Source organism: Rhineura floridana, chromosome 20 (genome assembly GCF_030035675.1).
Source record: "Rhineura floridana isolate rRhiFlo1 chromosome 20, rRhiFlo1.hap2, whole genome shotgun sequence".
Taxonomy (NCBI): Eukaryota; Metazoa; Chordata; class Lepidosauria; order Squamata; family Rhineuridae; genus Rhineura; species Rhineura floridana.
The window spans coordinates 11,671,178-11,698,941 of NC_084499.1; the positions used below are offsets into that span (position 1 = coordinate 11,671,178).

At 47.2% G+C, this 27,764-nt stretch overlaps 1 protein-coding gene across 5 annotated transcripts in view; it reads left to right on the top strand.

Annotated features, from left to right (window-relative positions):
• TNC (tenascin C) overlaps positions 1–27,764 on the top strand; it is a 122,350-nt gene that overhangs the window by 14,642 nt on the left and 79,944 nt on the right. For all 5 annotated transcript variants that reach the window (XM_061603957.1, XM_061603961.1, XM_061603962.1 and 2 more), the window contains exons 2-3: positions 20,022–20,610; positions 22,761–24,359. In XM_061603957.1, the coding sequence (XP_061459941.1) occupies positions 20,148–20,610; positions 22,761–24,359 (2,062 nt within the window). In that variant the 5' untranslated portion in view covers positions 20,022–20,147. The remainder of the gene's footprint in view (positions 1–20,021; positions 20,611–22,760; positions 24,360–27,764) is intronic.

A 27,764-nucleotide genomic window follows, 5' to 3' on the forward strand; every position in this document is an offset into this window, starting at 1 on the left:
GGAGATATTTTGTTAAGAAGTTGTGGTTTTTTTCCAGAAAGACTGATAGTTTGTAGTTTGTAGTTCTAGTGTTTCTGTTCAGTTTCACTAAAATTTCATAGCTCTAGTCACAGAGGCTTCCGGTCTGAATTTGTGTTCTTGGTTCATTGATTACATTTTATGTGTCCATTGTTGTTCACTTGAGAGCCAGTGTAGTGTAGCAGTTAAGGTGTTGGACTATGACCTAGGAGACCAGGGTTCAAATCCCCATATAGCCATGAAGCTCACTGGGTGACCTTGGGCCAGTCACTGCCTCTCAGCTTCATGAAAACCCTATTCATAGGGTCACCATAAGTCAGAATCGACTTGAAGGTAGTACATTTACATTTTGTTGTCCACTGGGTGTCCAAAAGCTAGGACTGAGTGTCCATTTGGACACACAACTATTACTTAAAAATGTCTTGCTGTGGTTGGTGAAGCAGCATCGCATTTACCCTAACAGATGAGCCTCCACTGGTTCACTTGTCCATATTAAAAAAGAGACCAAATGGGCTTCATCTAATGGAATAACCATTAAAAAAAAGCATTAATAGTTAGAACACCCACTTTTTTTTTAGAAAGGGCTATTGAAACTATCATAGAGTACATTTGTGCCTTTTAAAAAAGTAGCCCTCAAGATCCTGAAAATGAAACAGCAACCTTATGTTTAAAATTCACATTAGCTGCTGCAATTTATTTGGGAGGAAGGTGGAGGGAGGGGATTACAAGCCCTGTAAGTATGAAAGTGGGGCTGTAAAAGGGCTTCCCATAATTCAAAGTGAAGTCATTGACAAAAAATGAGCTCCTGACCATGTGTAACTTGGCAAAGGAAGTTTCCAAAGCCAAGTTTAACAAGCTGAGGATCTTTGCCAGCTCGGCATATGTCTGTTTTTAAAGGAGGGGTGGTTGGGAATGGGGTGATGGGGGGAAATGGCTGCACGTGCTGTTGGAGCATGAGAAAAGTCCATTTGAAAACTCCTGTACGTGTTTGGCTGACGGGAAATCTTTCAATGGTGGCTGGTGACCATTCAGACTGGTGGGGGGGGGGATGGAGGCAGCCCAAACTGTCAGTGGAGCCAGAACCAATGGCAGGCAGAGCCAACTAATCCTAATTTTGTCCCCATCTCCCTCCTCCCTGCTGAGTTCTATGAGGGCAACACTGAGACTTAATGCAGTTGACTCTGACAGACAGGGTCATTTCCTGGACTGGTTGTAAGAAAAAAGGCAGGCAGGTGAGGGCTGGAGGAGGGAAGACTGAAGTTGGTGGGGCGATGCTCCACTGCTCTTCAACCATGGGTTCCCAGATGTTGCCGGACTACAACTCCCATCAACCCCAGTCATCTTTGCCAATGGCCAAGGATGATGGGAGCTGTAGTCCAACAACATCTGGATAGCGGATACCCAAGACTGAAGAACAGTGCCCTAATGGACTAGCCTTCACTGGTTTTGAGCTGAGCTGATTCTGTTAGGACAGGCGTACAGAATCTTTTTCAGCCCAAGGGCTGAATCCCCTCATGGGGCAACCTTTCAGGGGCTGCATTCCAGTAGCAGGCAGGGTCGGATGCAAAACTGGACAGAATAATGGATGTGAATCATTCTTTTATATAGTAGAGTGCATTCCAACCATACAAAAGCTGGCAGTCTCTACGCACCCATCTCCATCCTCCTTCCAGGCACACAAAAGAGATTACTGCAGTTCAGGGACATATTCCAGCTATGCAAAAGCACCTGAGAAGGGTGTGGCCTGGGGATGGGGCATGGCCTAGGGAGAGTCCTGATGGGTGAACATTAGAGTCCTGGGGAGCCAGATTTGACCCCCAGGCCTGGGCTTCTCCACCACTGTGCTAGATGATGTGAAAAATATGGCTGTCCCTCTAAGTTGAGCAGGACTTGAGAAAAGCAATGGGCACAACTGGAGGGGTGGGGGCATCATGAGCACCAAATCACCTCAGTTTAGCTGGATGACCCACCACCTGAAATGGACTCGGAATTGGGATTGGATTGTATCCTACTTAGAATACACCCATTAAAATTAATAAACATGAGTAACTTAGGTAGCGTCATTTCAATGGGTCTACTCTGAGTAAAAGGTGGTTGGCGGCAACCCTTACTCTTACAGAGGCTTAAGCCCCACCGTAGGGTGACACTGTTGATCTTCCAGAGCCCTCCGGTCCTGCTGTTCCTCCTTCTCCTCATTGCAGCTTGCCTGCCCTCTCCAGTTGTGCAAGTGGAGTCAAGAGCAAGGCCATGAAGAGTCAAGACTCTACTTGCTTTGTCCTCTTGTAGGCAGTGGTGCAGATTAGGCCTGTGGGGGAGGGCAAGGGAATGGACAGTGGTGGTAGGAACGTGGGTCCATTCAGGGTGGGGTCCTGATTCTGTAAGGCAGGGGTGGGAAAGCTTTCAAAACCCTGTAAAGCCCAGTTGCTTGCTATCATTGAGCAACATCAAGGCCAGCTCTCGCTTCTGATGGTTGTCTTTACCTTTGATCTGGATTTGGGGAAGGACCATAGTTCAGCGGTGAAGCATCTCCTTTGAATGCAGAATGATTCTGGCAGGGGACATTTCCCAGAGATAATAACTCCTGACATAACCTGACAGGAGGTACCCTAAGTGGGATGGCTGAATTGCCAGCATCGGTGCAGGTTCTAATTTAAGGGCATGACACTCTCTTCAATCAGCCTGCAGAAGTTGAGAGAGAATTTCCCAAGAGAAGCTTGCAGGGAAGGGGGAACGGGCAGCTCTTTTGCTTCCCAGGGAGTCATTTTGTGTGGCTTACGTCCATAGCCATTTCCATTTTTAGAACAGAGTTAGCTCCCCCACGCCTTCATTCTGATTGTTGTTGCTCATTATACCGAGGTGAGCTGCTGTTTCCGATCTATGGATCTTGCATAAACTGGATCTGCCTGAGGTCCTTTATGGCCAGGCCCTGGAAACTGAAGGAAGGCAACAGGGATGGTTTTGCTGATGATGAATAAGCCCGACAGTGAGTAGGGATGGGTGAATCTGTCAATTTGACAATGCTGACCCTTTGAAAGAAAACAAAAATTGCAAAGGGAAAACTGAATTTAAGGTTGGAAGCATAAGAACTTGAAAGAAACGGAAATTGACAGATCTGTCCATCTCTAGTCAGTTCCAACTAGAGACAGAACAACTTGTCAATTTTAGTCTTTAGTTCTCCACATTTCCACATCAGTTTGCCTTTTTCTTTAAAAAAAAAGTCCTCATGAAAATTCATTAGCATCTTAATGTGCAGTTCTGTTATACACATTTTGGTATATAATTTTGCCTAATATATCAATTTCTGCAAGGCAATTTCCCCTAATACCACACATTTTTGCATGTTTATTTCACAAATACATGAATTTTTATGCACGGTTTATGCTAGTATATACATTGTTGTACATGTTACCTGGCTAGAGAACCAGATTGCAAAATGCAGAGATGTGAATTTCGGAGGATGGCTGTGGTTTGGGTTACCTGTTGTTTTGGAAAGTGCAAATTAGGCAGGTTCACCTTTATGTGTGAACTGAACTAAATTTCTCTCCCAGTGGGTGATGCACTTTATCACTCTTTCTGCTTCCACTTGTATTTTAAATGAAATCCCCTTGGAAATCACACCAATAACTTGAATTGGCTGATTTACTTTGCACCTTGCTGGGATCTAGCATAGAAAACTGAAAGCATCTCACCAACCAGCTGGTGTTCTTTTCTCATTCTATCATATGCCAGTCTCCACACTGTGGATGGGCAGGCTCTGGATGCAGCCACATGCTTTCCAGCCATGATGGCATTTTCCAGTGTTTAGTGGTCCAATTAGTAGACCCAGTTTGACTCTCCTAAAATGAAATTGATCTGTGACTAGCAATGTAAATTGGCAGGTTTTACCCACTCTGGAGGGTCTAGTATGCCTGCAAATTTCATCCACTTTTATCAAAAGGGGAAACAGCTATAGCCATTTTTTTCATCTTAGTAGTGAATGGAGGACGATGGGGGAAAGTGCATTCAGATGGACCCACATCCAAATTAGGCAACTTATGAAGCACCTTGGACCAAGGTGGACTATTTTCTGAAGCACCAAATCTTATGGTCCATGCATAGCCCTATGACATACCAGAATTTGAAGCATGATGGACTGTGCTTTGCATCTTTGTTAAGTTTGACGCCAAGCCATCTTGGCTACTGCTCCAACCAATGAAGCCTTTCACAGCTGAAGACCATCCGCTATGGCTATGAATCTCTTGACTGCTCTGGGTTATGTCAGATAAACTTTGAGTGCTTTTTATAAACACAGTTGCTTTGAGCCGAATGTTTGAATAAGTAGCACCAAAGAGTGCATTATGTAATGGTTATATTTAGCCAGCTAGATTTAGGAAAAGTCATATCTAAATACAAGGATCTCCTCGCTGTTCATAACTCACCCCTGGAACTGAGACAATCAATTTTTCTCTGTCTGAATAAGCAGCTAGCATCCATAATTCAGAATTCTACTCATGTCTTGAGGTTTAATCTCCTGTTAACTCCTGTTAGCTACATATAATTAACACCAAATCAATGAGACATCTCAGTTAGAGATACCCCATTGACAGGAAATGGCAGATATGTTAGGATCTATTTTCCCTCTGATTGACACACTCTGGCCGTCCAAGGGAAAACACACACATGCATGTGTGCACACACAGACTTCCAGCTTCTTCTAGTAAGATGACATGATGATTTTATGCCCTGTAGTGCCTAAAATATGTTCAGCAGAATAACATGGAGTTGCCATAGATCAGTGGTAGAGCACACTGTTTGCATGCTGAAGGCTCCAGGTTCAATCTCCAGATAAAGCAGGTATGGGTAAGCTTTGATCCTCCAGATGTTGCTGAAATACAACTCCCATCATCCCTGGCCATCGACCATGGTTGCTGGGGCTGATGTAGTTTAGCAGCTTCTGGAGGGCCAAAGATTCCCCATACCCAAATTAAAAGATTTCCAGTTAAAGGGCCTAGAAGAGAATTGCTGCCCCTTGTGGTAGATCAGGGGTGGGCAACCTGCAACCCAAGGGCTTCTATGCAAGTCTCAACCTAATTTCATACAGCTCTTGGCCTACATTCAGAAGCCCTCTGGAAGGAAGGAATGCAAAGTCCTGACAAGAATGAGATGTGCCTCTCCCAACAGTACACTGAATGACGAGGGAGGCAGAAGACACATACAGAGAGAGGTGGCAGTGGTGAGAGAGGCAGCAAGAGAAAGGGAAATGCAATGATCTGCTCACTTTTGACCCATGCGATCCCGTATGGTCTGAAGGCACATGAGGCCAGCTCCCTGCTGAAGCTAAGCAGGGTCAGGTCCGGTCAGTGCCTGGATGGGAGACCACCTGGGAGCTATATGTAAGCCACCTTGGGTTTCTATCCTGAAAAGAAAGGCGGGGTATAAATGAAATAAATAAATAAATAAATAAAACAGATGACTAGTTCTGGGCTAGTTGGATCAATGACCTGATTCAGTGGATAAGAGGTCACATCTGCACCATACATCTAAAGCAGTGACGCACCACTTTAAACAGTCATGGCTTCCCGCTCAGAATCCTGGGAACTGTAGTTTGTTAAGGTTGCTGAGAATTGTCAGGAGACCCCCTATCCCCTTCACAGAGCTACCATTCCCAGAGTTTCCTGGGGAAAGGGATTGATTGTCAAACCACTCTGGCAATTGTAGCTCTTTGAGGGGAAAAGGGGTTGTCCTAACAACTCTCAGCACCCTTAACAGACTATACTTCTCATTTCCCCAATCTTAAAGTCAGTTCTCCACATTTCTGCAGCAACTTGCGAATTTTGTTTTTTAAAAATGATCTAGAATTTTAGTTCAAATTTCTTCTAATAAACACATTTTTGTAGGGAGTTTTGACTAATGTACCCATTGCAAGTCATTTCTTGTCATATAATGCATATTTGAATGTTATTTTTGCTCATATTTTCATTTTTATGCACATTTTCCTCTAATTATATGCATTTTTATAAAAATTGTCTGGTTGGCGTACTGCATCACAACATTTGAACAAATGTGAATTTTGGAGGACAGCCGTGTTTCAGCTCTCATATTGTTTCAGAAAGTGCAAATTTGATAAATTCAGCTTGAAATGCAAACTGAATCAAAAATTTTGCCCATCCCTAAGAGAGAGAGTTGTATCCAACTAGCTTCTAGTTGGAGTAAACCTATTGAAGTTAATCAACCTAAGATAGTCATGCTCATCCATTTAAATGGGTTTACTCTGAGTAGGGCAAGCATTGGACACAACCCGTTTTTGATTTTTTTTATATATATAGCACTGTTTTACATATGGCTTTAAATGTAAATGTACTGCCTTCAAGTCGATTCTGACTTATGGCGACCCTATGAACAGGGTTTTCATGAGGCTGAGAGGCAGTGACTGGCCCAAGGTCACCCAGTGAGCTTCATGGCTGTGTGGGGATTCGAACTCTGGTCTCCCAGGTCATAGTCCAACACCTTAACCACTATGCCACACTGCCTCTCACACCACACTGGCTCTCACATATGTCTTTCTTGTATTGTAAATCACTCCAGGATGCTTCACAGGAATCCCGTTCCGTGCCCGGTACCTGCCGGGCAAAGGGGCGTGTTTGCGGCTGCTGCCGAAGCCAGGCCGCCATCAAGGGTGTGTCCGTGCGCACGTGGCGCGCCAGCGCGCCGTCGTGACGCACAGTAAGGAGGCGGGGCAGCTGAAGGCCATTTAAGGCCACTCCACCAGCCTCCCGCCCTCCTTTGAATTTTGGCGGCGGAGGCCTTGTGGCGGCGGCTGCTGCGCGCCGCGGGGAGCCTTCCGGCCGCGGCGGGCCCTTTGGTGCGCTGGCCTAGCGGGGGCAGCGGCGGCAGCGGGACGCGAGGGGCCTTCGGGCCGCGGCGAGGCTCGGGAGGCCTTCCGGCCACGGCGAGGCCTTTGATGGGCCGGCCTCGCGGCTGCGACGAGGCACATGGGGACTTCCAGCGGCGGCGAGGCACGGGAGGACTTTCAGCCGCGGTGAGGCCTCTGATGGGCCGGCCTTGCGGCTGCGACGAGACGCGTGAGGACTTTCAGCCGCAGCGGGGCACGGGTGGCTTTCCAGTTACAGTTTCAGTTTCAGTTACCCCTGAGGAAGAATCTTTAATTCAGAACATGTCAGGCCTAAACAAACTGCACTGCTATGGGGCCACCTTTGATGCTCTTCTGCTCTCTCCTGTTTCTTTCCTTCAAACTATCACCTTCTGATTCCATCATTTATCATAGAAATAATGTTTGGGATTAAGGGAAACACAACAACCTACTTCTAGTTAAATAGTACCCTAGACTTTCTATCATAAACCTGGAATATGTGGAGTAGGGGGAGAGACAATGTTTAAAATTTAATTCTATGCTGATAGTAAAAGAGAGATTGAAAGGCCAAATATGTCTTGCAACCCAGGGCATGTGTGTCTGTGTTTTAAGTATGCAGAGAGAAATGTTTACTTTAGCTGAAGGTGAATCACAGTCAGCATTTTTATGGATTAAATATAATTTGAAAAGAACAGTAGGGGAAAAGGTTATTTTAAGGATTTTCTATTTAAACTAAACAAAATATTTATGCAGGCAGGCTTCTGTGCAGAACATAGAGGCAAGTATTCAGGGAGAGCTCCTGTCTGTTTCTCTAAGCATAGTAATGCAGCAGGTAAAGGGATGATGCATAGACGAAGAGCTGTCTCTCTACTCTTCTATGTATTTAGGTCCAGTTCCACACTTTATGTGGCAATTGACATTGCCGCTTGCTCACTACATGTCTCTCACAATGCTGTAATGGGTGGCAAACCTCCAGTTAGGGCCAGGAGATACTTCTATTGGGGTCCCCTTCCCATTACAGAAAGCAAAATAGGAATAGACTCCTTTTCTTGATACTGAAGTGTATTTTTAGTTTAAACTAAATGTTACTTTTCAGTTACCAATTACCTAGAGAGGTAGTGGGCTATCTGACACTGGGGGCATTCCAGGGGCAGCTGGAGAGGGGATGCTTTTATTAAGGGATGTACTGAGAAGGCCATCCCACTTCCTCACTGTTTTGCAAACCAGGAAAGTTCAGAGAAGGGGTTAGTCAATTAGGGAGAACTTGAGATGAGAGGGCCCCCCCAAAAATTGCCTGCACTCCCACACCCTCCTGCTGCCTGTGGCCGCCACTTCTTTTGCAGAATAACCTAGAAAGATGCTCTGTCATAACGTAGCGGCCATTTGGATTGGAGCAATGCAATGTAATTACAAAGAGCAGAGGCTTTTTGATGAGGGTGGGAGGCAGCTGGAGACAGAAAGGAGGCTGCAGGAGCCAGTAGGGACCCCCAGTTAGTGCTGCAACCTCACCTCCAAAACTACTTCAACTCCAAATGCAAAGGGAACTCATCCCCCCCTTTTTTCACTGTCAAGCTTCTCCCCCCCCCAAATACGTTCTTCAAAACCCAGGTAAAAATATATGAACCTTTCCATCAGTTAAGTCCCATAAACCTCTGTCCTAAGACCCATTTAATCTGTGGTATTCTGAGTAAACACACATAGGATTCTGCTGTATGTGTGCAATCACATGCCCCCTTCCGGGGGAAGAAGTAACGATACACTCGGGGATTTTCTCATAAGTAAGTATGCATAGAATTGGTCCAATTCATATTTCTCTGAGTAAATTATTTAAACATAATGGAATTAATCACGTGCAGGCTGCACATTTGCTTGCATCTTCTCTTTAGCTAGTTTACAAACTGGTCTGTAGATAAGGTGCCCACCTTTTTTACAGGCCTCTAGTCCTGTGCTTTTAAGAGTCATTTGATCTGCAGACATTAGAAGATGACATTGCTTAACTCCATGCCATCTAATAACTGCTGAATACGAACCTGCTATTAAAGGCACAACAACAAGCCAGAAGGATATGTGGGGCCAGGGCCCCCCAAAGGAGTGGGAAGCAGCCCCCAGCAGAGGCTGCTTGAGAAAAGTGTCCCTTCCCAGCTACGCTCGAGGGCTATGGACCTTGCTTGCAGACTGCCCAGTTATGGGGAGACTCATTTTATGATGTGGTTTTTCTTTATTATGCGGTTTTCCGGATCCTATGGACGCACTGGTCCAGGGGACAATTGATGAAGACATACAGTTGGGCAGGGTTATTGGCCCCTTCCCATCATCCCCTACCTCTGCTCTCTCAGTGCCCCCCCCCGTATAGTGCCCAAAGTGGCAGTGGGCAAAGTCTACCTGATTCACCATCCGTCATACAAGTGGGGTCAGTCAGTGATGGCTTCATACCAGATAGTCTATGCACAGTGCACTACACTTCATTCAATATAGTGCGCACCTGTGGCAGAGATGCCTTATGGGCAAGTGTGGCAGCTAATCTGCCTGCGTTGCCAGCTGTTACACATGGTGGATTTTGAGCTGCTGAGTTTTGCTTTTTAGGTCAACTATGCAGCAGAGCATTACCTATGGGCTGCTGTATTCTTGCATGGAGCACTTCAGCCCCTTCTTGGAAGGGACAGCCAGGAGACGAGAGGCCCCAGAAGCGGTGGGGCACTATTTTCATGATGTCCAGTTCTCGGGTAGGGCAGACTTTGGGTGCATGTTAGCGCTTGATGGCACAGTTTATAGCGTAGCTATGAACTGGGGAGTTCTTTTGGCAGCTGGGGAAGTGGAGGATCCTGCCCCAGTGTTCACCTTCCAGGGTATTAAAATCGACTTTTGGACCCAGGGCTGTAGGCTGCCTGGGAAAAGCTTGAATTGTTGCAGATCAAGATCCTGAAGTTTTCAGGGGCTGGGAAAGTGTTTGCTTTCTGCCCTTCAGGTATTGGGGGCCTTCTGCGGTGGGGTTTATAGTGCCATAACAGGGATTTCACAGCCTTACCACAGGTTCAGGGTTTTGGCTGCCTTATGCGCCAACCTGCGGTGTGGCCCCCTCCGTTCCTGCAGTGCGTCAATGGTGTTTCAGTTAGAGGAAGGACCGACTCTGCTAGTCCCATACCGCATACTGGGAGATGGAGGAGGGGAGTCAGAGATGGTCAGGGCAGGAGGGGATTCCTGGGAGTTGGGGGATGGCAGGGGCTATGCAAAGCGTGGCCTATTCCTAGGAATCACGTCCTGGAATTCATCACAGATGGTAGGAGTAAAGCTTGTCTGCCAGTGTGTCGCAAGGTAGGCTTGCAGGGGGCCTTTAGGACCATTCACATGTCTTGGGATATGTCATGTGCTGGCCAGCTGGCCCATGCACACCCCCATACCCCTTATCCTCACCCTCCATGTTCACCTGACCCGCCAGGGATTGTTGATCAGGGAGGTGCCCTGTGACCATCATGCTTCAAAGCTCAGCGGTTACATGTAGCACCCCTCACACTTAATTTTGGAGCCTTCCGGATGGGGGGTGGGGGTGTTTGGGGCCAGGTCAGACTTCCCTTCGAGCCATCCTGGGGTCCAAGGTTTGTTTCCAGGCAGACCAGGGGTACAAGAGTCATTCCACATTATTTTACCCTCCCCTGGACTGGACACTTCCCCATGACGGCGACATAGTGTTTTTGGCCGGAAGCTATAGGCCTGGTTGCCTGATATTCAGGGGGAGCGATCTTCCCTCATAAAGTTTCGGTCTAGTGTCGCGATGCCTGGGAGCGGACCCATGGGGGTTTGAGGGCCATGCCCCTCCGGAATTGGGGTTGCCTACCTGGCAGTGGAATTGCCTACCTGGGACGGTCTATTTGGTTTTGTATATGCAGGTGCAGGCCGTTAGGAGGTGGAAGTAGGGGGCGCATGGAATACATTCACCGCAGGGGCGAGTCTGAAGGTCTGGGACCCAACTGTTCACGATTGTTTCTGTTTTTGGCAGGTTGCTGGACGGGGATGGAGCAGACGCGCAGTCTACTCTGCAGCCATGGCATGAGCTCATAGGCTGGCCTTGGGGCCGCAAACGCACATTGGTTCACAGCTGGGCCTCTGATGGTGGGCCATGGTTTGGTGACTGGGTCGACAGAGTATGCGCTGGAATGGTCTCCTACCCATGTCGTTCCAGCAGGTTCTGGGCAGAAGGTTACTGAAGGGCAAGACATGTGAGAACATGCAGTTGAGGCCACAATAGCCTCTGGTCGTCTGCTATGGTCAGACAGGAAGGGCAAGGCCCTCAGTGGCAGGCATGTGAGGACATGCAGCTGAGGCCTTGGTAGCCTCGGGTCGTCTGCTGTGGTCAGACATGGAGGGCAAGGCCCTCAGTGGCAGGCATGTGAGGACATGCAGTTGAGGCCACGGTAGCCTTGGGTCGTCTGCTGTGGTCAGACATGGAGGGCAAGGCCCTCAGTGGCAGGCATGTGAGGACATGCAGTCGAGGCCTCGGTAGCCTTGGGTTGTCTGCTGTGGTCGGACATGGAGGGCAAGGCACTCAGTGGCAGACATGCTTGGACATGCAGTTCGGGAGGCAACGATGCCATCCTCCTGAGGGACCTGCAGAGGGGTCTGCATGAGATTCTTATCGGGTGTGGGGTAAAGGGAGACTAAGCAGAGGCTTGTCCCCCTTTTGTGGCAAAGAAGTGCGGGAAAAGGTTTAAAGGGAAAGGGCAGCTAGGTGACACCTTTAGGCACCTTTGGGGGCGATTGGCGGTCCGGGGGCCTGCAGCTCAGGGCTATACGGCCCGGGGGGCAGAACACGGGCCGCCTTTGGGGCCAACGTGCCTCATCCGCTCGGAGTTTCACGGCTCCGGGGGGCGGTGATGCGGGTTGGACCCCCTACACATCTTCTGGGTGTGGCCTGAGCTGGGGGTCTGGCACAGGGCAGCCCCGGGCTCAGGCAAGGTTTGATCGCCCTATGGCTGCAAGCAGGCTTTGCCTGGATCATCAGAATGCTCCCGCACTTGATTTCCCCTCTGCAGGTTCATTATTCCAATTGATTCCGTTTAATAAAGTGGCCCATGATTTAACCCAATGAATGGTGTTTGTGTTTTATTTCGGCAATAGGCCGCAATCCCGTTCCGTGCCCGGTACCTGCCGGGCAAAGGGGCGTGTTTGCGGCTGCTGCCGAAGCCAGGCCGCCATCAAGGGTGTGTCCGTGCGCACGTGGCGCGCCAGCGCGCCGTCGTGACGCACAGTAAGGAGGCGGGGCAGCTGAAGGCCATTTAAGGCCACTCCACCAGCCTCCCGCCCTCCTTTGAATTTTGGCGGCGCCCGCCCGACCCTCCCTCTACTGCAGTGTGATTCATTTGGTCACTACGGGGCCGACTAGGAATTTTTGGCCTGCCTGCCTCGCTTTGCTGGCAGGTTTCTTTTGCCTACTCCACACTGTGGTTGGGGGGACGGGTCAAGGGTTAGCACGGGTGCCTTTGGGGTTAATAGGCTGATTGGTGTGTTTTTAGCTTCAATATGTCAACGGTCACTTGTGGCAAAGAAGTGCGGGAAAAGGTTTAAAGGGAAAGGGCAGCTAGGTGACACCTTTAGGCACCTTTGGGGGCGATTGGCGGTCCGGGGGCCTGCAGCTCAGGGCTATACGGCCCGGGGGGCAGAACACGGGCCGCCTTTGGGGCCAACGTGCCTCATCCGCTCGGAGTTTCACGGCTCCGGGGGGCGGTGATGCGGGTTGGACCCCCTACACATCTTCTGGGTGTGGCCTGAGCTGGGGGTCTGGCACAGGGCAGCCCCGGGCTCAGGCAAGGTTTGATCGCCCTATGGCTGCAAGCAGGCTTTGCCTGGATCATCAGAATGCTCCCGCACTTGATTTCCCCTCTGCAGGTTCATTATTCCAATTGATTCCGTTTAATAAAGTGGCCCATGATTTAACCCAATGAATGGTGTTTGTGTTTTATTTCGGCAATAGGCCGCAAACGATTCATAAATGAACAGTTGTTATTTAAAAAACAAAAGTACACTATGCCTGTATCTTATGAACGTCAGGATTTGGTCGCTTGGAGAGATGGGGATAGACTTTCTCTTATTTTACCATTCCAAATCAAGTTCTTTTTCATTTGTTTAGAGAGAGAGGGGAATTCATTTTTCCTCCCGTGGTGATAGCTTCATGTTGTGAATGCCTTTTGAAATCCTGCCCATCATCACTCTGATACAAATAAAGGGATTCATTTACAACCCTCCTCAAAAAACCTTGGCAAAGCGTCTTATCACTCACAGCTTTTTTCATTCTTTCATGATGGGAGTATCAGGGGCCATTATGAATCCATCTCTCTGTGTGTGCGTGTGTGTGTGTGTGTGTGTGATTTTTTTAAAAAAAACAAATTAATATAGTAGGTAGACTTGTCAGGTAATCAATCAGTTACCTTTGGCTCAAACAGTGCACAAGCAGTGAGAGAGGTTGCCATTGCCATGTCTAGGGCCTCCGTTCTTTCTCAGATAAAAGCATAAGAAGATCCCTGCTAGATCAGGCCAAAGTCCTATTTGGTGTTATTGTCTGAGAGGGAACATTGGCTCTTTACTACTGATAGTTTCCAGTTGCAGATTTTAATGTTTTATTTGCTTGAACTGTGTGGTGTGGATTTTCTGTGGTGTGAGTCTCTTTGAGACTTTTTTTTTAAAGTGACCAGTAAATTAAATAAGAATGATAAGAACAACTACAACAAATATGATGTTGATGATGATGATGACCATAAGAACATGGGAAAAGCCCTGCTGGATCAGGCCATGTGAAGTGAATGTGGAAATTTGTATTGGTGATGCTTCTCCCCAATACCCAAAGAAAGGGCCTACTCACTTCCTGATCTCTAAGAACACAAGAAGAACCTTCCTGGATCAAGCCAATAGTTCATCTAGTCCAGCATCCTGTTCTCACAGTGGCCAACCAGATGTCCATGAGAAGGACCTGAGCACAACAGTGCTCTCTCCACTTCTGATTCCCGGCAATTGGTATTCAGAGATTTACTGCTTCCACCAGTAGAGAGAGGGCCTTTTCAGTGGCGGCCCCCACCCTCTGGAACTCCCTCCCACAAGATCTTCGGCACATCTCTTCCCTGAATATGTTCCGCAAGGACTTAAAGACCTGGCTTTTTCAACAGGCTTTCAGGATTTTTGGGGAGGCTAAATATTCTTCTGTTTAAATGCCTCCTATTATGTATTGTTTGTTCTTATAATTTATATTATTTCACTGTATTTTTGTATTGTTTTTTGCCATATTTATTGTATGTACGTCGCCTAGAGTGGCCATCGGCCAGATAGGCGACACATAAATTAAATTTTATTATTATTATTATTGGACGGAAAGCATAGCCATTGTGGCTAGCAGCCACAGATAGCCTTAACCTCCATGAATTTGTCTAATCCTCTTTTTAATCCATCCAAGTTGGTGTCCATCATTGTCTCTCGGGGGAATGAATTCCATAGTTTAACTACGGTATGTACTGTGTGAAGAAGTACTTTCTTTTGTCTGTCCTTAATCTTCCATCAAATCTTCTTTGATCCTGATACTTGGTTCCTGTAGACTAACAACTCCCATTAGCCCCAACCAACACAGCTGATGGTGAGGGGAGATGGTAGTTGGAATCCAGCAATATCTGGAGAGCTACAGGTTCCCCATCCATGCAACGAAGTAACAGAACATGGGAAAATCCGTAAATCCCTAATCATTTTTTTTCTGGATTCATTTTCTCCATGCAGCAGAGCACTGGAAGGCTGAGAGTCTTTTGCTCATTAAAAAAAAAAGCAGCAATGGCAATGTATACAAGCACATCAAAAGTCTTCTCACTCCTGCTGTGTAAAAAGCTGCAATCCTCTCAAACTCTCTCTCTTTAAAAATCTTTTCAAGACACTCTGCTTCCCCCCCCTCCCAAAGTATCAAAAGATGGCCCATGGCCCAGAGTCTTTCGGCAGCAACCAGCTTCGCTAGCAGATATTCTTTGAGCGAGGCAAGCCATTTCAAGCTGTTCCTTGTGAAAACCTACCCTGGCCGCCACTGTTCATTTTTGTTAATCTGGCTTAATGAGGTCCCTTGCATCTCATTGAAACATGCACGAGTGAGCTGACCTTACTGGCTCCTCCAAGTTCCCACAGCAAACCATTTGGCAGCTTGAAATATATAGGCAGGGAGAAACTGGCAGGAGTTAGAGAAGGCAGCCAAATAAGTGCTCTGGGTAGTTCAATGGCAGCTTACTCCAAACTGGTGCCCTCCAGATGTTTGGGACTGCACCCCCATTGGCCCTAGCCAGCATGGCCAATGATAATGGAACTTGTAGTTCTGAACAACTGGGGGTGCCAGTTTGGGTGAAGCTCTTCTACGGCCTCTCATTACAGGGGATTTCCAGAGTTTGAAACTAGAATAGCATGAAGTTTGCTGAACTTGCCAAACTCCAGTGGCATTCAGGCTCAGCTCAAGGCAGGTTGAAACCTCTGTGTTCAGGCTACAGAGATGCCTTCAGGCAAAGAACAACCAGAGGTTTTAGCATGGAAGTCAGGTGTCCTGGAAAATACAAGCTTTTCTCCTCATGCCCGGGGTGCTGAAAGTCCACAAGGACTTTGCCCAGCATGAGTACCTTCAGCTTCCTGCATTTCAGGCTCCAACGTTTTTAGGCTCAATCCAAACTTGCAGCTCCAGGCTCTGATCTCAAGGACCCTGACCTGGAGAACATCTCCTTCCTGTCTAGAGTTGCAGGGTATAGCCACTTATGTTTCTGGATTAGCCTTGACAATGTGATCAATTTAGGAGGAGCTCAGTGGAAGAGTGCATGATTTGCATGAAGAAGGTTGCAACATCCTGCCTGTAGCAGAGTCCTGCCTGAAGCCCTGGAACTAAGCCGGGACTTAGACTCTCAATGTATAGCAGCTGATCCTAGCGAGGTGTCCGGAGCACAGTCTTGTCATGTATTATTGGATGAGTTTCAGTTGGTTCAGCTCGAGGATGTGGACAAGGTGCTTGGACTGGTGCGTGCAACCACTTCGATACTTGATCCGTGCCCCTCTTGGCTAATAAAAACTAGCAGGGAAGGAACAATTGGCTGGGTCAAGGAAGTGATAAATGCCTCTTTACGAGAGGGAGTGGTCCCTGACTGTCTGAAAGAGGCGGTGGTGAGACCACTCCTGAAAAAACCTTCCTTGGACCCAGAAAGTTTCAACAGCTACAGACCAGTAGCAAATGTTCCGTTCCTGGGCAAGATCTTGGAACGTGTGGTTGCCGGCCAGCTCCAGGCGCTATTGGATGAAACCGATTATCTAGATCCATTTCAATCGGGTTTTAGGCCTGGTTTTGGCACTGGGACGGCCTTGGTCGCCCTGTATGATGACCTATGTCGGGAGAGGGACAGAGGAAGTGTAACTCTGTTGATTCTCCTTGATCTCTCATCGGCTTTTGATACCATCGACCATGGTATCCTTCTGGGGAGGTTCGCGGAGTTGGGAGTTGGAGGTACTGCTTGGCTGTGGTTCCGCTCCTACTTTGCGGGTCATCTCCAGAAGGTAGTGCTTGGGGAACATTGCTTGGCTTCGTGGGCTCGCGAATGTGGGGTTCCGCAGGGGTCGGTTCTGTCTCCCATGCTTTTTAACATCTACATGAAGCCATTGGGTGTGGTCATCAGGAGTTTTGGAGTGCGTTGTCATCAGTATGCTGATGACACGCAGCTCTACTTCTCCTTTTTATCCTCCTCAGGTGAGGCTGTCGATGTGCTGAACCGTTGCCTGCCGCGACAATGGACTGGATGAGAGCTAACAAACTGAGGCTCAATCCTGACAAGACTGAGATGCTGCTGGTGGACGGTTTCTCTGATCGGATGGTGGATACATACCCTATCCTGGATGGGGTTACACTCCCCCTAAAGGAGCGGGTTCGTAGCTTGGGAGTCGTTCTAGACTCTTCCCTTTCACTTGAGGCTCAAGTAGCCTCGGTGGCACGGAATGCGTTCTACCAACTTCAGTTGGTAGCCTAGCTACGTCCCTATCTGAGTAAAGAGGACCTTACATTGGTGGTACATGCTCTGGTAACCTCGCGTTTGGACTACTGCAATGCGCTCTACGTTGGGCTGCCTTTGAAGACAGTTCGGAAGCTGCAGCTAGTGCAAAATGCGGCTGCCAGATTGTTGACAGGGACCAAGCGATCCGATCATGTAACACCTGTTCTGGCACACTTGCACTGGCTGCCAATATGCTTCCGAGCCAGATTCAAAGTGTTGGTACTAACCTATAAAGCCTTATACGGCATGGGACCACGATATCTGTTGGAACGCCTCTCCCAATATGATCCCGCCTGTTCACTGCGTTCTGCTTCAAAGGCCCTCCTCCGGGTTCCGACTCATAGGGAGGCCCGGAAGGTGGTGACAAGATCTAGGGCCTTCTCAGTGGTGGCCCCCGAACTGTGGAACAGTCTCCCTGAGGAGGTACGCTTGGCGCCGACACTGCTATCTTTTCGGCGCCAAGTCAAAACCTTCCTCTTTCCCAATGCATTTTAACTTAAGCTATTGATTGTTCATTTGTTGTATTGATTTTAGACTGTTTTATTGTTATATGTTTTTATTGTATTATATTGTGTATTTTAGCATTTTTGTTGTTCACCGCCCAGAGAGCTTCGGCTAGTCGGGCGGTATAAAAGTTTAATAAATAAATAAATAAATAAACCACTGCCAGTCAGTGTAGACCAGGGGTGGGGGACCTGTGGCCCCCCCAGATCACTCCTGACTATTGACCATGTTGACTGGAGCTGATGGGAGAGTCCAACAATATCTGGACAACCACAGATTCCCCACCTCTGTTTAGACATTACGTATCTAGATGGAGCAATGATCTTTTGTGGTATAAAGGAACTTTCTGGGTTCTATGTCAGAGATAAGGAACTTGCTCTGGCCCTCCCAGGGGTATTGAACTCCAGCTCCCATAGCTCAGTGGCAGAGCATCTGCTTTGCATGCAGAAGATCCCAGGTTCAATCCCCGGCCTCTCCAGGTACAGCTGAAAGAGACTTTTGCCTCAACCACCAGAAAGCTGCTGCCAATCAGTGTAGACAATACTGAGCTAGAGGGATGAATTGTCTGACTTGGTATAAGGCAGTTTCCTGTGTTCCCATCAGCCCAAGCCAGCATGGCTTTGTCCAAGGTCAGGGAGGGTAGGAGTTATAATGCAACAACATTTGGAGGGCCACCAGTTCCCCATCCCATTTCCTTGTGGGTAGATACCATGGGAAGAGTGTGAGCACTTCCACCCATGTACAATAAATTCCATTTCAGTCACAGCTGCTTCTATATTTGGCAGTGCATTGGGTTGGCATAGGGAGATCTGAACAGGTAGTATATCCATCAACTGTATACACCCCCAAGTCTTACTATTCTCTAGCCCTTATAAAAATGGTTGAATGGATGAGGGCCAGGAGCACTGCCTTTGCATGATTGTTTGTCTGCCATTTCTCAATCCTAGCTTAATGGGTACTAAGCAACCAGAAGCATTTAGGAGGGCCCTTCTGCAAACAAACATCACTAGCAGATGATTGCCTGTCTCTTCTGGGTGGTCTATATAATGCAGTGATCTGGAATGTAGACATGCCAGAAGGACTGGGGCGAGTGTGGAATGTGGAACTTCTCACATTGTTGAAATCTGGCTAATTTGGAAATGCATTATGTACATCAGGAACTCCAGCACTTGAACTAGGAATCTTTGACAGTGTTGGAGGAGAAGGGGCAGACTGATCATCAACCCATGTGAATACAGTTATTTACTGTAACTTGATAAATGAGAGCCAGTGTGATGTACTGGTTAGTGTGTTGGACTATGACCTGGGAAACCAGGGTTCAAATCCCCACATAGCCATGAAGCTCACTGGGTGACCTTGGGCCAGTCACTGCCTCTCAGCCTCATGAAAACCCTATTCATAGGGTCACCATAAGTCAGAATTGACTTGAAGGCAGTCCATTTCCACTTTGATAAATGTAGATTTATTAAAATAGGATGATTGATGGAGCTGTAGCCCAAACATCTGGAGATGTAGCAGGCTGGAAAAGGCTCATGTAGCTTATAGTCATCATATCTAGCAGCCATTGACAGCCTTATCCTCCGTAAATTCGTCTAAACTCCTTGTAAATCAGGGCTGGGGAACATGTGGCCCTCCAGATATTTGTTGGACTACAACTCCCATCATCCCTAACCATTGGCCCTGCTGGGTGGGGCTGATGGGAGTTGCAGTCCAAAACATCTGGAGGATACCAAGCTGGGCAAGGGTGCCATAAGTTAACATTAGAACATATGCTGTAGAGGGAAATCTCGTTGAACTGAACAAGACTTCTACTGCTAACTTCTGGTGTAAGAAAGAACTTCAAATGCATTCAAAGAAACAGATGGGTAGAAATGTCAGTTTGCTAGAAATGATGCTTCATATTCTTGCCCATTTGATTCTGATTTCTCCCATGATAAAATTGTAAAATTCAGCTTTATCTGAAGCTGATGGGAAAATAGATTCTCTATTATTATTCCATTGGAAAATCTGTCGTAACTGTAGAGAGATAAGAAGAAAGAATCCCAGATTACTTTGATAATGCTTCTTGATTGTCTTTAGGGGCACCAGCATATCCTGCATGAAGGTTTGTACAGGGTTTTTTTGCAGTTCTTTCAAGGTTTTTTTGCCATGGTCCCAGGCAATGGTCTGAAGGCAGATGCTGAAGTTAAGCAGGGTCAGCTCTGGCCAATGCCTGGATGGGAGACCTCCTGGGAACCATATGTAAGCCGCCTTGGGTTTCAATCATGAAAAGAAAGGCAGGGTATAAATGTAATAAATAAATAAATGTTGCTCCTTGTATCTGGAAGACCTCCCTCTATTTACCAACTCCTCTCTTTGCCATCAATGCTCCTCTTTAACAAAGCCTATCTGTCCTACCCATATATCTAGCTTATTTACCCTACCTAGCCCATATATCTAAAGCAGGACTAGAGAACTTCTGCCCTTCTATTTCACTGCAGTCGGGAAGGTCTTATTCAGCTGCAAACTGATCACTTCCTTGCTCACCACTGCTGACTTCTTCCTGGAGTTCAGCCATCCTATGATGATATTGGTTTCACAGAGAAGTAACTTGTTCCATGTAATTTTAACTGTTCCAGGGCTGACAAGAGGAGGAAGAGCGAATTGGCACCATCGCATCTGAGTGGGGTCTTGTAATTCTTCCTTAGATTGCGAAGGTAAAGTAGAGAAGTCATAAGAACATCCCAAAGGACCTGAAACTCAACATGGGCCTCCCTGCTTGGGCACTGGCCTTGGTGGCCATCTCTTTATTCCCTCCCCACGTCAGTGGTGGACTCATCAAGAGAATTATTCGGCAGAAGAGGGAGACTGGGCTCAACGTCACATTGCCAGAGGACAACCAGCCCGTGGTCTTTAACCATGTCTACAATATTAATGTCCCCGTGGGCTCTCTGTGCTCTGTAGACTTGGACTCAGCAAGTGGTGACTCAGAACTAAAGCCTCAGACTGAGCCAAACAAACAGTATCAGGAGCACACATTGAACGAGGAGAACCAGATTGTCTTTACGCACAGGATAAACATCCCACGGCGGGCCTGTGGCTGTGCAGCAGCCCCCAGTATCAAGGATCTCTTAAGCAGGCTTGAGGAACTGGAAGGACTGGTGTCCTCTCTACGAGATCAGTGTGCCAACGGAGCTGGGTGCTGCCTTAGTGGACAGCCGGTAGAAGGTAAGGCAAAGAGACAAACAGAAATATGAGAATCTGTCTTGTACCGAGTCATGTCATTGGCCCATCTAGCTCAGTATTGTCTACATTTAGTGGCAGCAGAGTTTCAGGCAGGGATCTCTCCCAGCCCTACCTGGAGATGCCAGGGATTGGACCTGAGGCCTTTTGCAAGCAAAGCAGATACCCTGCCATGGAGCTATGGCCTTTCCCTTAAGACATACTCAGACTGAGTCAGACCATTGGTCCATCTAGCTCAGCATTGCTTGGACTGACTGACAGTAGCTCACCAGGATTTCCAGCAAGAGTTTCTTCCAGGCCTACCTGGAGATTCTGGAGATTGGGCCTGGACCTTCTGCATGTAAAACAGATGCTCAACCACTGAGCTATGGTCTATCTGTCATTTTTGGGAGGGGGTTGGAGGGAGCTGTTGCTCTTGTTTTATAATTGGGATTCAGAAATCCCGGGTGATCTACTGCAGATCACCCAGATTTCTACTGATGGATTCCAATCTCCCTTTTTTCTCATCCTTGGTCTAGACAGCTTTCAGTCTATCTTAAAATGTAAATGTACTTCCTTCAAGTCAATTCCGACTTATGGCGACCCTATGAATAGGGTTTTCATGAGGATGAGAGGCAGTGACTGGCCCAAGGTCACCCAGTGAGCTTCATAGCTATGCGGGGATTCGAACCCTGGTCTCCCAGGTCGTAGTCCAACACCGTAACCACTACACCACACTGGCTCTCCAGTCTATCTTAGTGGACAAAAAGAAATGAATCAGGATGGAGAGTTATGTTAGAGAAAGGCCAGTGGTGGATGATGAGTACAGGTTGTATTTCTTTTATTGATTCCGTTTAATAATGTATACCCCTAATTTCCAAATATTTCTTCCAAGAGCCTCCGAATACTTTCAGAGCACAAATGCATAAAATATTCAACACATGATGGGGGGGCGGAAATCAATATTAAATCCTATTAGCAGTCACAAAATAATCCCCCTCAGCAATGTGGCTGGTATTTTTCTATGCTTTGAATGGGGTGTTTTTGTTGTGTGTGTGGGGTGTCTAAATGGCAGGTGGTGTCTCCATGTTGCACGCACATGCACGCACACACACAAGCATGGAAGGTAGCAGGCCCAGGCAACAAGGACACAGCAAAAGGGATGAGTCAGTGAATGTGACAGGGCCGCATTTGGCACCTGGGCCTGAGATTCACTGGGCAAACAGCATCCACAAGGAGAAGGAGAGTGAGGGGCAGAAAGCTCTTGGGATGGGCTGTAGGCCCCCTACTAGAGGCTGGGCATTAGCAGGAGCCCAGTGATACAGATCCCTGATATAAGCCCTTGGATCCATCCCTATTACTTCTTCATCCTGTGAACCCTGACGGTGCAATCATGCATAGTCATATTCATCAAGATTTCTCTCTGCATCGTTTTATCAGTGTGGCAGGTGTGTGCATCAGGAATGCCAAGGAGGACCAAGAAGCCAGTGAACCAAATTATGATGTTGACAATGTTGTATCCAACTAACTTTTACTTGGAGGAGATCCACTGAAATTAATGGACCAGAGTTATTGATATTTATCCATTTTAATGGGTGGTGGTTGTTATCATTATCATCTTAATGCCAAAATAGGTTTCCTATTGGACTACCAAAAAAAAAAACCAGTTATGCAATCTTTAAAATACAAACCATAATTAAAATGCACAATGGGCTGTACGCAACATTAGTCCTAATCAGAATAGACCCACTGAAATTAACTGACGTGTCTAACTATTTTCAATGGGTCTACTCTAAGTACATAGTTGGGTGCGAACCAATAAAACACTAAAATACAAGCATCCATAATTTAAAAATGCAATAAAACAACCCCATTAAAGCAATTAAAACAGGAGTCCTGGGTTGAGAGATCTAGGGAATGCCTGTGTAAGCATCTTTAGAAGCCAACGGGATGCCAATGCAGATGAGGTTTCATTTCAGGGTTAATTTTTAGAAATTTTCTGACTTAAGACCAGAATTTGGGAGACGTGGATAGATCACAAGGCAGAGAGAACCCATGGGACAACAAAGAAATCCTCTCATTTCTAATATTATCTGATGCTTCTTTGTTTTGCTATGGTTGTGTTTTTGTTGACAACGTGTTTTCTTGTTTCACAGGTGCAGGTCCCATTGATTCCAGACCCTACTGCAGTGGACGGGGGAACTACAGCAATGATGTCTGTGGTTGCATCTGTGAACCTGGCTGGAAAGGACCCAACTGTTCTGAACCAGAGTGCCCCCAGAATTGCAACAGCAGGGGGCGATGCATCAATGGCAAGTGCATTTGCGATGATGGCTACACGGGGGAAGAATGTGGGCAGCTGGCATGCCCTGGGGACTGCAGTGACCAAGGCAAATGTGTTGATGGGCAGTGTGTGTGCTTTGATGGCTATGCCGGAGAGGACTGCAGCCTGGAGGTTTGCTTGGTGCCATGCAGTGAGCACGGAAAGTGTGTGAATGGGCAGTGCATCTGCAAGGAAGGCTTCAGTGGGACAGACTGCAGCCAGCCTTTGTGTCTTAATAACTGCAATAACCGGGGGCGCTGCGTGGAAGAGGAGTGTGTGTGTGATGAAGGCTACACTGGCAATGATTGCGGCGAGCTCATTTGCCCCAACGACTGCTATGACCGTGGCCATTGCATTAATGGGACCTGCTTCTGTGAAGCTGGGTTCACTGGAGAGGACTGTGGCGACCTGGCGTGTCCCAACAATTGCCACGGCAATGGCCGCTGTGACAACGGTGTGTGTGTGTGCTATGAAGGATTCACAGCAGATGACTGCAGTGAGCGGAAGTGTCCCGAAGACTGCAACAAGCATGGCCGCTGCATTAATGGACAGTGCGTGTGCCATGAGGGTTTCTTGGGCATCGACTGTGGAGAAGTGAGGTGCCCCAATGACTGCAACAACCAGGGGCGTTGCATCAATGGCCAGTGTGTGTGTGATGAAAGGTTCATGGGGGAGGACTGTAGCAAGCTGAGGTGTCCTAACGACTGTCACAATCGTGGCCGGTGCATCAGGGGACAGTGCAAGTGTGATGAGGGGTTCATGGGCAATGACTGCGGGGACTTGAAGTGCCCCAATGACTGCCACAACCATGGAAGGTGCATCAACGGGCAGTGTGTGTGTGATGAGGGCTTTGTGGGCGAGGACTGTGGAGAGCTGAGGTGCCCCAATGACTGCTACAACCAGGGACGCTGCATTGATGGCAAGTGTGTGTGTGATGACGCCTTCATTGGGATTGACTGTGGTGAACTGCGCTGCCCCAACGACTGCAACGGCCAGGGCCGCTGTGTTGATGGCCAGTGCGTGTGTGACGAGGGCTACACAGGGGAGGATTGTGCTGAACAGACATGCCCCAATGACTGCAACAATCGTGGGCGCTGCGTTTCTGGAGTCTGCGTGTGCAACGAAGGCTTTGTTGGTGAGGACTGCCAAGAACTGGCCTGTGTGAACAACTGCAATGACCAAGGCCGTTGCGTGAACGGGCAGTGTGTGTGCGATGAGGGCTTCACTGGAGTGTACTGCAGCCAACAGCAGTGCCCCAAAGACTGCAGTAATCGAGGGCACTGCATCAATGGGATGTGCGTGTGTGATGAGGGATACCAAGGGCCTGATTGCAGCAAACAATCCTGCCCCAACGATTGCAGCGACCTTGGCCGCTGTGTCGAAGGACAATGTGTCTGTGAAGAAGGCTACGTAGGTGATGATTGTTCCGATGGTAAGTACCACCCAAATGGTTACTAAGTATTGTTATCATGGGCATCTGCAGGGAGGACAAAGTGAAGAAGTGGAGCCCACAGATGAGCCATAATCCCCAGTTTCCATGATTTTAGAAAAAGAGAGTAATTTTACAGCATTTGTAGAACCTGAGGCACAAGGCAAAATGTGCAGGCATCATTGTCCTCATTTGTTTTGTGGGAAACTCCCCTGCTCTTACCTTTCAGGGTTTTTAGCCAATTCATTTACCAAGCAGATCCAAGCTAACTGGACAATTTACCAAGCAGATCCAAGCTAATTGGATGATAGAGTGAAGCACCCATAATCCAAACTTTTTCTGCTGGTCTTGCCTGGTGGAGAAGTGATTGCTGTCCCATGGAAAAATTCCTGCAGACACCTATGGTTGTCATCTTTGACTGATGTTGAATAATCTATATAGCCATTTATCGATAAAGTGGTTTGTAGCTTTCAAAACATAATATGGCATTATAGGCCTGTGGGTTGTCTTCAACTAAGTCCTACTCAGAGCAGACACAGAGAAATGAAAGAACTTAAGTTATCCTGTCTATTAACTTCAGTGGGTCTACTCTGAGTAGGACAACATTGAATACCACCCTATGTTGGTTTTTTGCACAAGTGTACATACTTTCCCCCCATCTCCATGTATGCTCTTTTAGCTCAAGTGTCATAAAGACATCACCACCACTACCACCCTTGCCGGACCCTGCCACTGCACAGGCATTTGTGACATAGTGTTGTCCCAGGAGCATTTGTGGCAGGGGACAGCAACACATGGCTAGCATGACATTGATGAATCAGATGTCTCTGGATGTCTCTGATGGGAAAGTTTGGACAAAACCCAAGAGCAGATTCCACTACCCCACTGACATGGGTCCACCAGCTGCTACTGTGCCAAAGTGATCCTATCCCTATTACCTGTATTCGAACCTCTTAGGTCTCAGAACATGGAGGTTCAGTCTACCATATGATGGTCGCTAGCCATTGATAGAGTTCATGAACCTCCCTAACCTTCTTTAAAAGCCACCTAAACTCATGGCAATCACAAGCTGTGGCTACAAATTCCATAAGTGAAGCTATCCATTATGTGAAGAAGCAATGTGTGATGCAGCCAAATCATACTAAACTACAAAGTTCACAGAAAGTTCCTAGCAAAACCAGTGCCTCTGATGCAAAGGTATGGAACTGTGACCCCTCCAATGTTGTTGGACTCCAACTCCCATTAGCCCTAGTCAGCATGGCAAATGGTCAAGATGCAGCAAGCTCTTTAGGACCCACCCAATTTTTTGTGATCTTGTAATTATAGGTTTTAATTGTTTTTAATTATGCATATTAAAACTGTTGTAACCTGTCCTGGGACCTCTGGGTGAAGGTCAGGTCACCATCATCCCACAGCTTCTGTAGGGCCACAGGTTCCTCATTCCTAGTCAATCTTCTGGAATGCCTCTCCTGATATGAAACTACCTAAACCCTTAGACCCACTGAGGCCCTTCTCCAGGTCCCCCTTATGAGGGAGGTTCAGTGGGTGGTAAAAAGACAGAGGACCTTTTTAATTGAGGCTTCCCATCTGTGGAATGTGCTCCCCAGTGAGGTCCACATGGCACCTTCATTGTCATCTTTTTGGTGCTAGGTAGAAGACATACCATTTCTCCCAAGCATTTGGTAGATTGAGATGAACTTTTGTTTTAATATGCTGCCAAACCTTCCTGTGGCTGTATGGGGGTGCTATTGCTATTGTTTTGTTTTTGTTTGTTATGTTTTTGTTTGTTATGTTTTTGTTTGTTATGTTTTTATAGTGTGCTTTATTCATTTTTGTTTTAACATTATGTAAATGTCGTGGAAAATACGATGGGTTCATTTTGGAGGAGACTCAATGAAGAAGCCAAAGCCTGATTTAAGGTCGTTTATTTCAGCAAAGCTTCCCTGGAGCAGAGTACACACCCTAACTGTCGAGTGACGGTTAGGCACAAACTTATATAGGCAGTTATACGTCATAGCCTTAGCAACAACTCTAGCCAACCATCTACTGACAACACTCCCTTTGAGCCAATCATCTACTGACAACACGCTCCTGTTGTCTTCACACTAATCACACTTTCTTACGAGCTATCACAAGACTTGAGCCTTTGCAGATGCTCAGTCCATCTAGATGTCACCATCTCTGATTTCAGCAGCTGCTGTATACATGTCATGCTTACCAATAAAGAATGGTGTCCAGAATCCACATCACTCCTCCCTTTGGGACTTTCTTCAAGTCCCACCTCAATATGCATCATAGCATACACCTCTTTGTCACCTTGTCTCTTTTATCGTTCAAACTCCACATACATTTGCTTTACTTTGGCAGCTGTCAATATCTGTGTTACCTTTTGCATAGAGTGTTTGACACAAAACATCACACAGGTTATCATAAGATATGAGGCAAATAGGAATAAAATGCCCAGCAATAGGCCAAGGAGAGCCAACTTTATCCAGATGTGTAACCTGCCAAACCAATCCCCCAGAGTCCACTGCCATCCTTCCTCCCTAATCTCATGTACCTTGGAAGCTAACTGGTGAATGTTTTCTATAGACCCTGTGATGTTTACTGATCCATCAACTATTTGGGTGCAACAGTCAGTTGCTAAGAGGTAGTCCAGAGCCATACGGTTCTGTAAGGCCAGCTGTCATCTGTTGGAGTTCAGTATTAACCATGGAAAGGTCTCCTGCAGTCTCATGCATAAAATCCTTGAGCAGGGCACAAATCTTCAGTATAAAAAGGGCATGAAGCGTCATAGCCAAGTTTCGGCAGGGGCGGTGAGATCATTATAGGCCTCAAGAATCCTGTGACGGGGCGGCTCTGTAAATCCTAACCCATCCCTGGGGGAAAGTCTCAATGATCCTGACTTGTGAAGCCAGGAGTCCCAATGGCAACTACCACTGGAATTGGCTGGCAAATTCTTCCAGGACTTATGCTCACAGATCCACCAATAAGTATGCATCACTCCTGGCAGGGTATGCATAGTCAACAGATTGCTCTGTATTACTCCTTCGAAACCGTACATAACCCTAGCTAGATTTATTTTTGGTGCAGCTGTTATTATAGTGTGATTGCCATCAGGACCCAAGAACTGCACACCATGGCTCCCATATTTCAGACTTATCCTCCATAATTGTCCCTGTAGAGTTACTGATGCTCCATTTACCTTTACTCCTTTATAGAGTCCAATTACACTGGCTACGTCTGACAAGTTGGGTCCCCATGAGTTTTAAGCAAATTTCCCCTTTAACTCATCCAGACAGGGCTACATACTGGGTGGTGTTAAGGCTCTTCGAAGAGGCATCATGTGTTAGCCAGGCATCTGTGATAAGACCATTCAGATTCAGTGGGACCCCAACTAAGGGAATA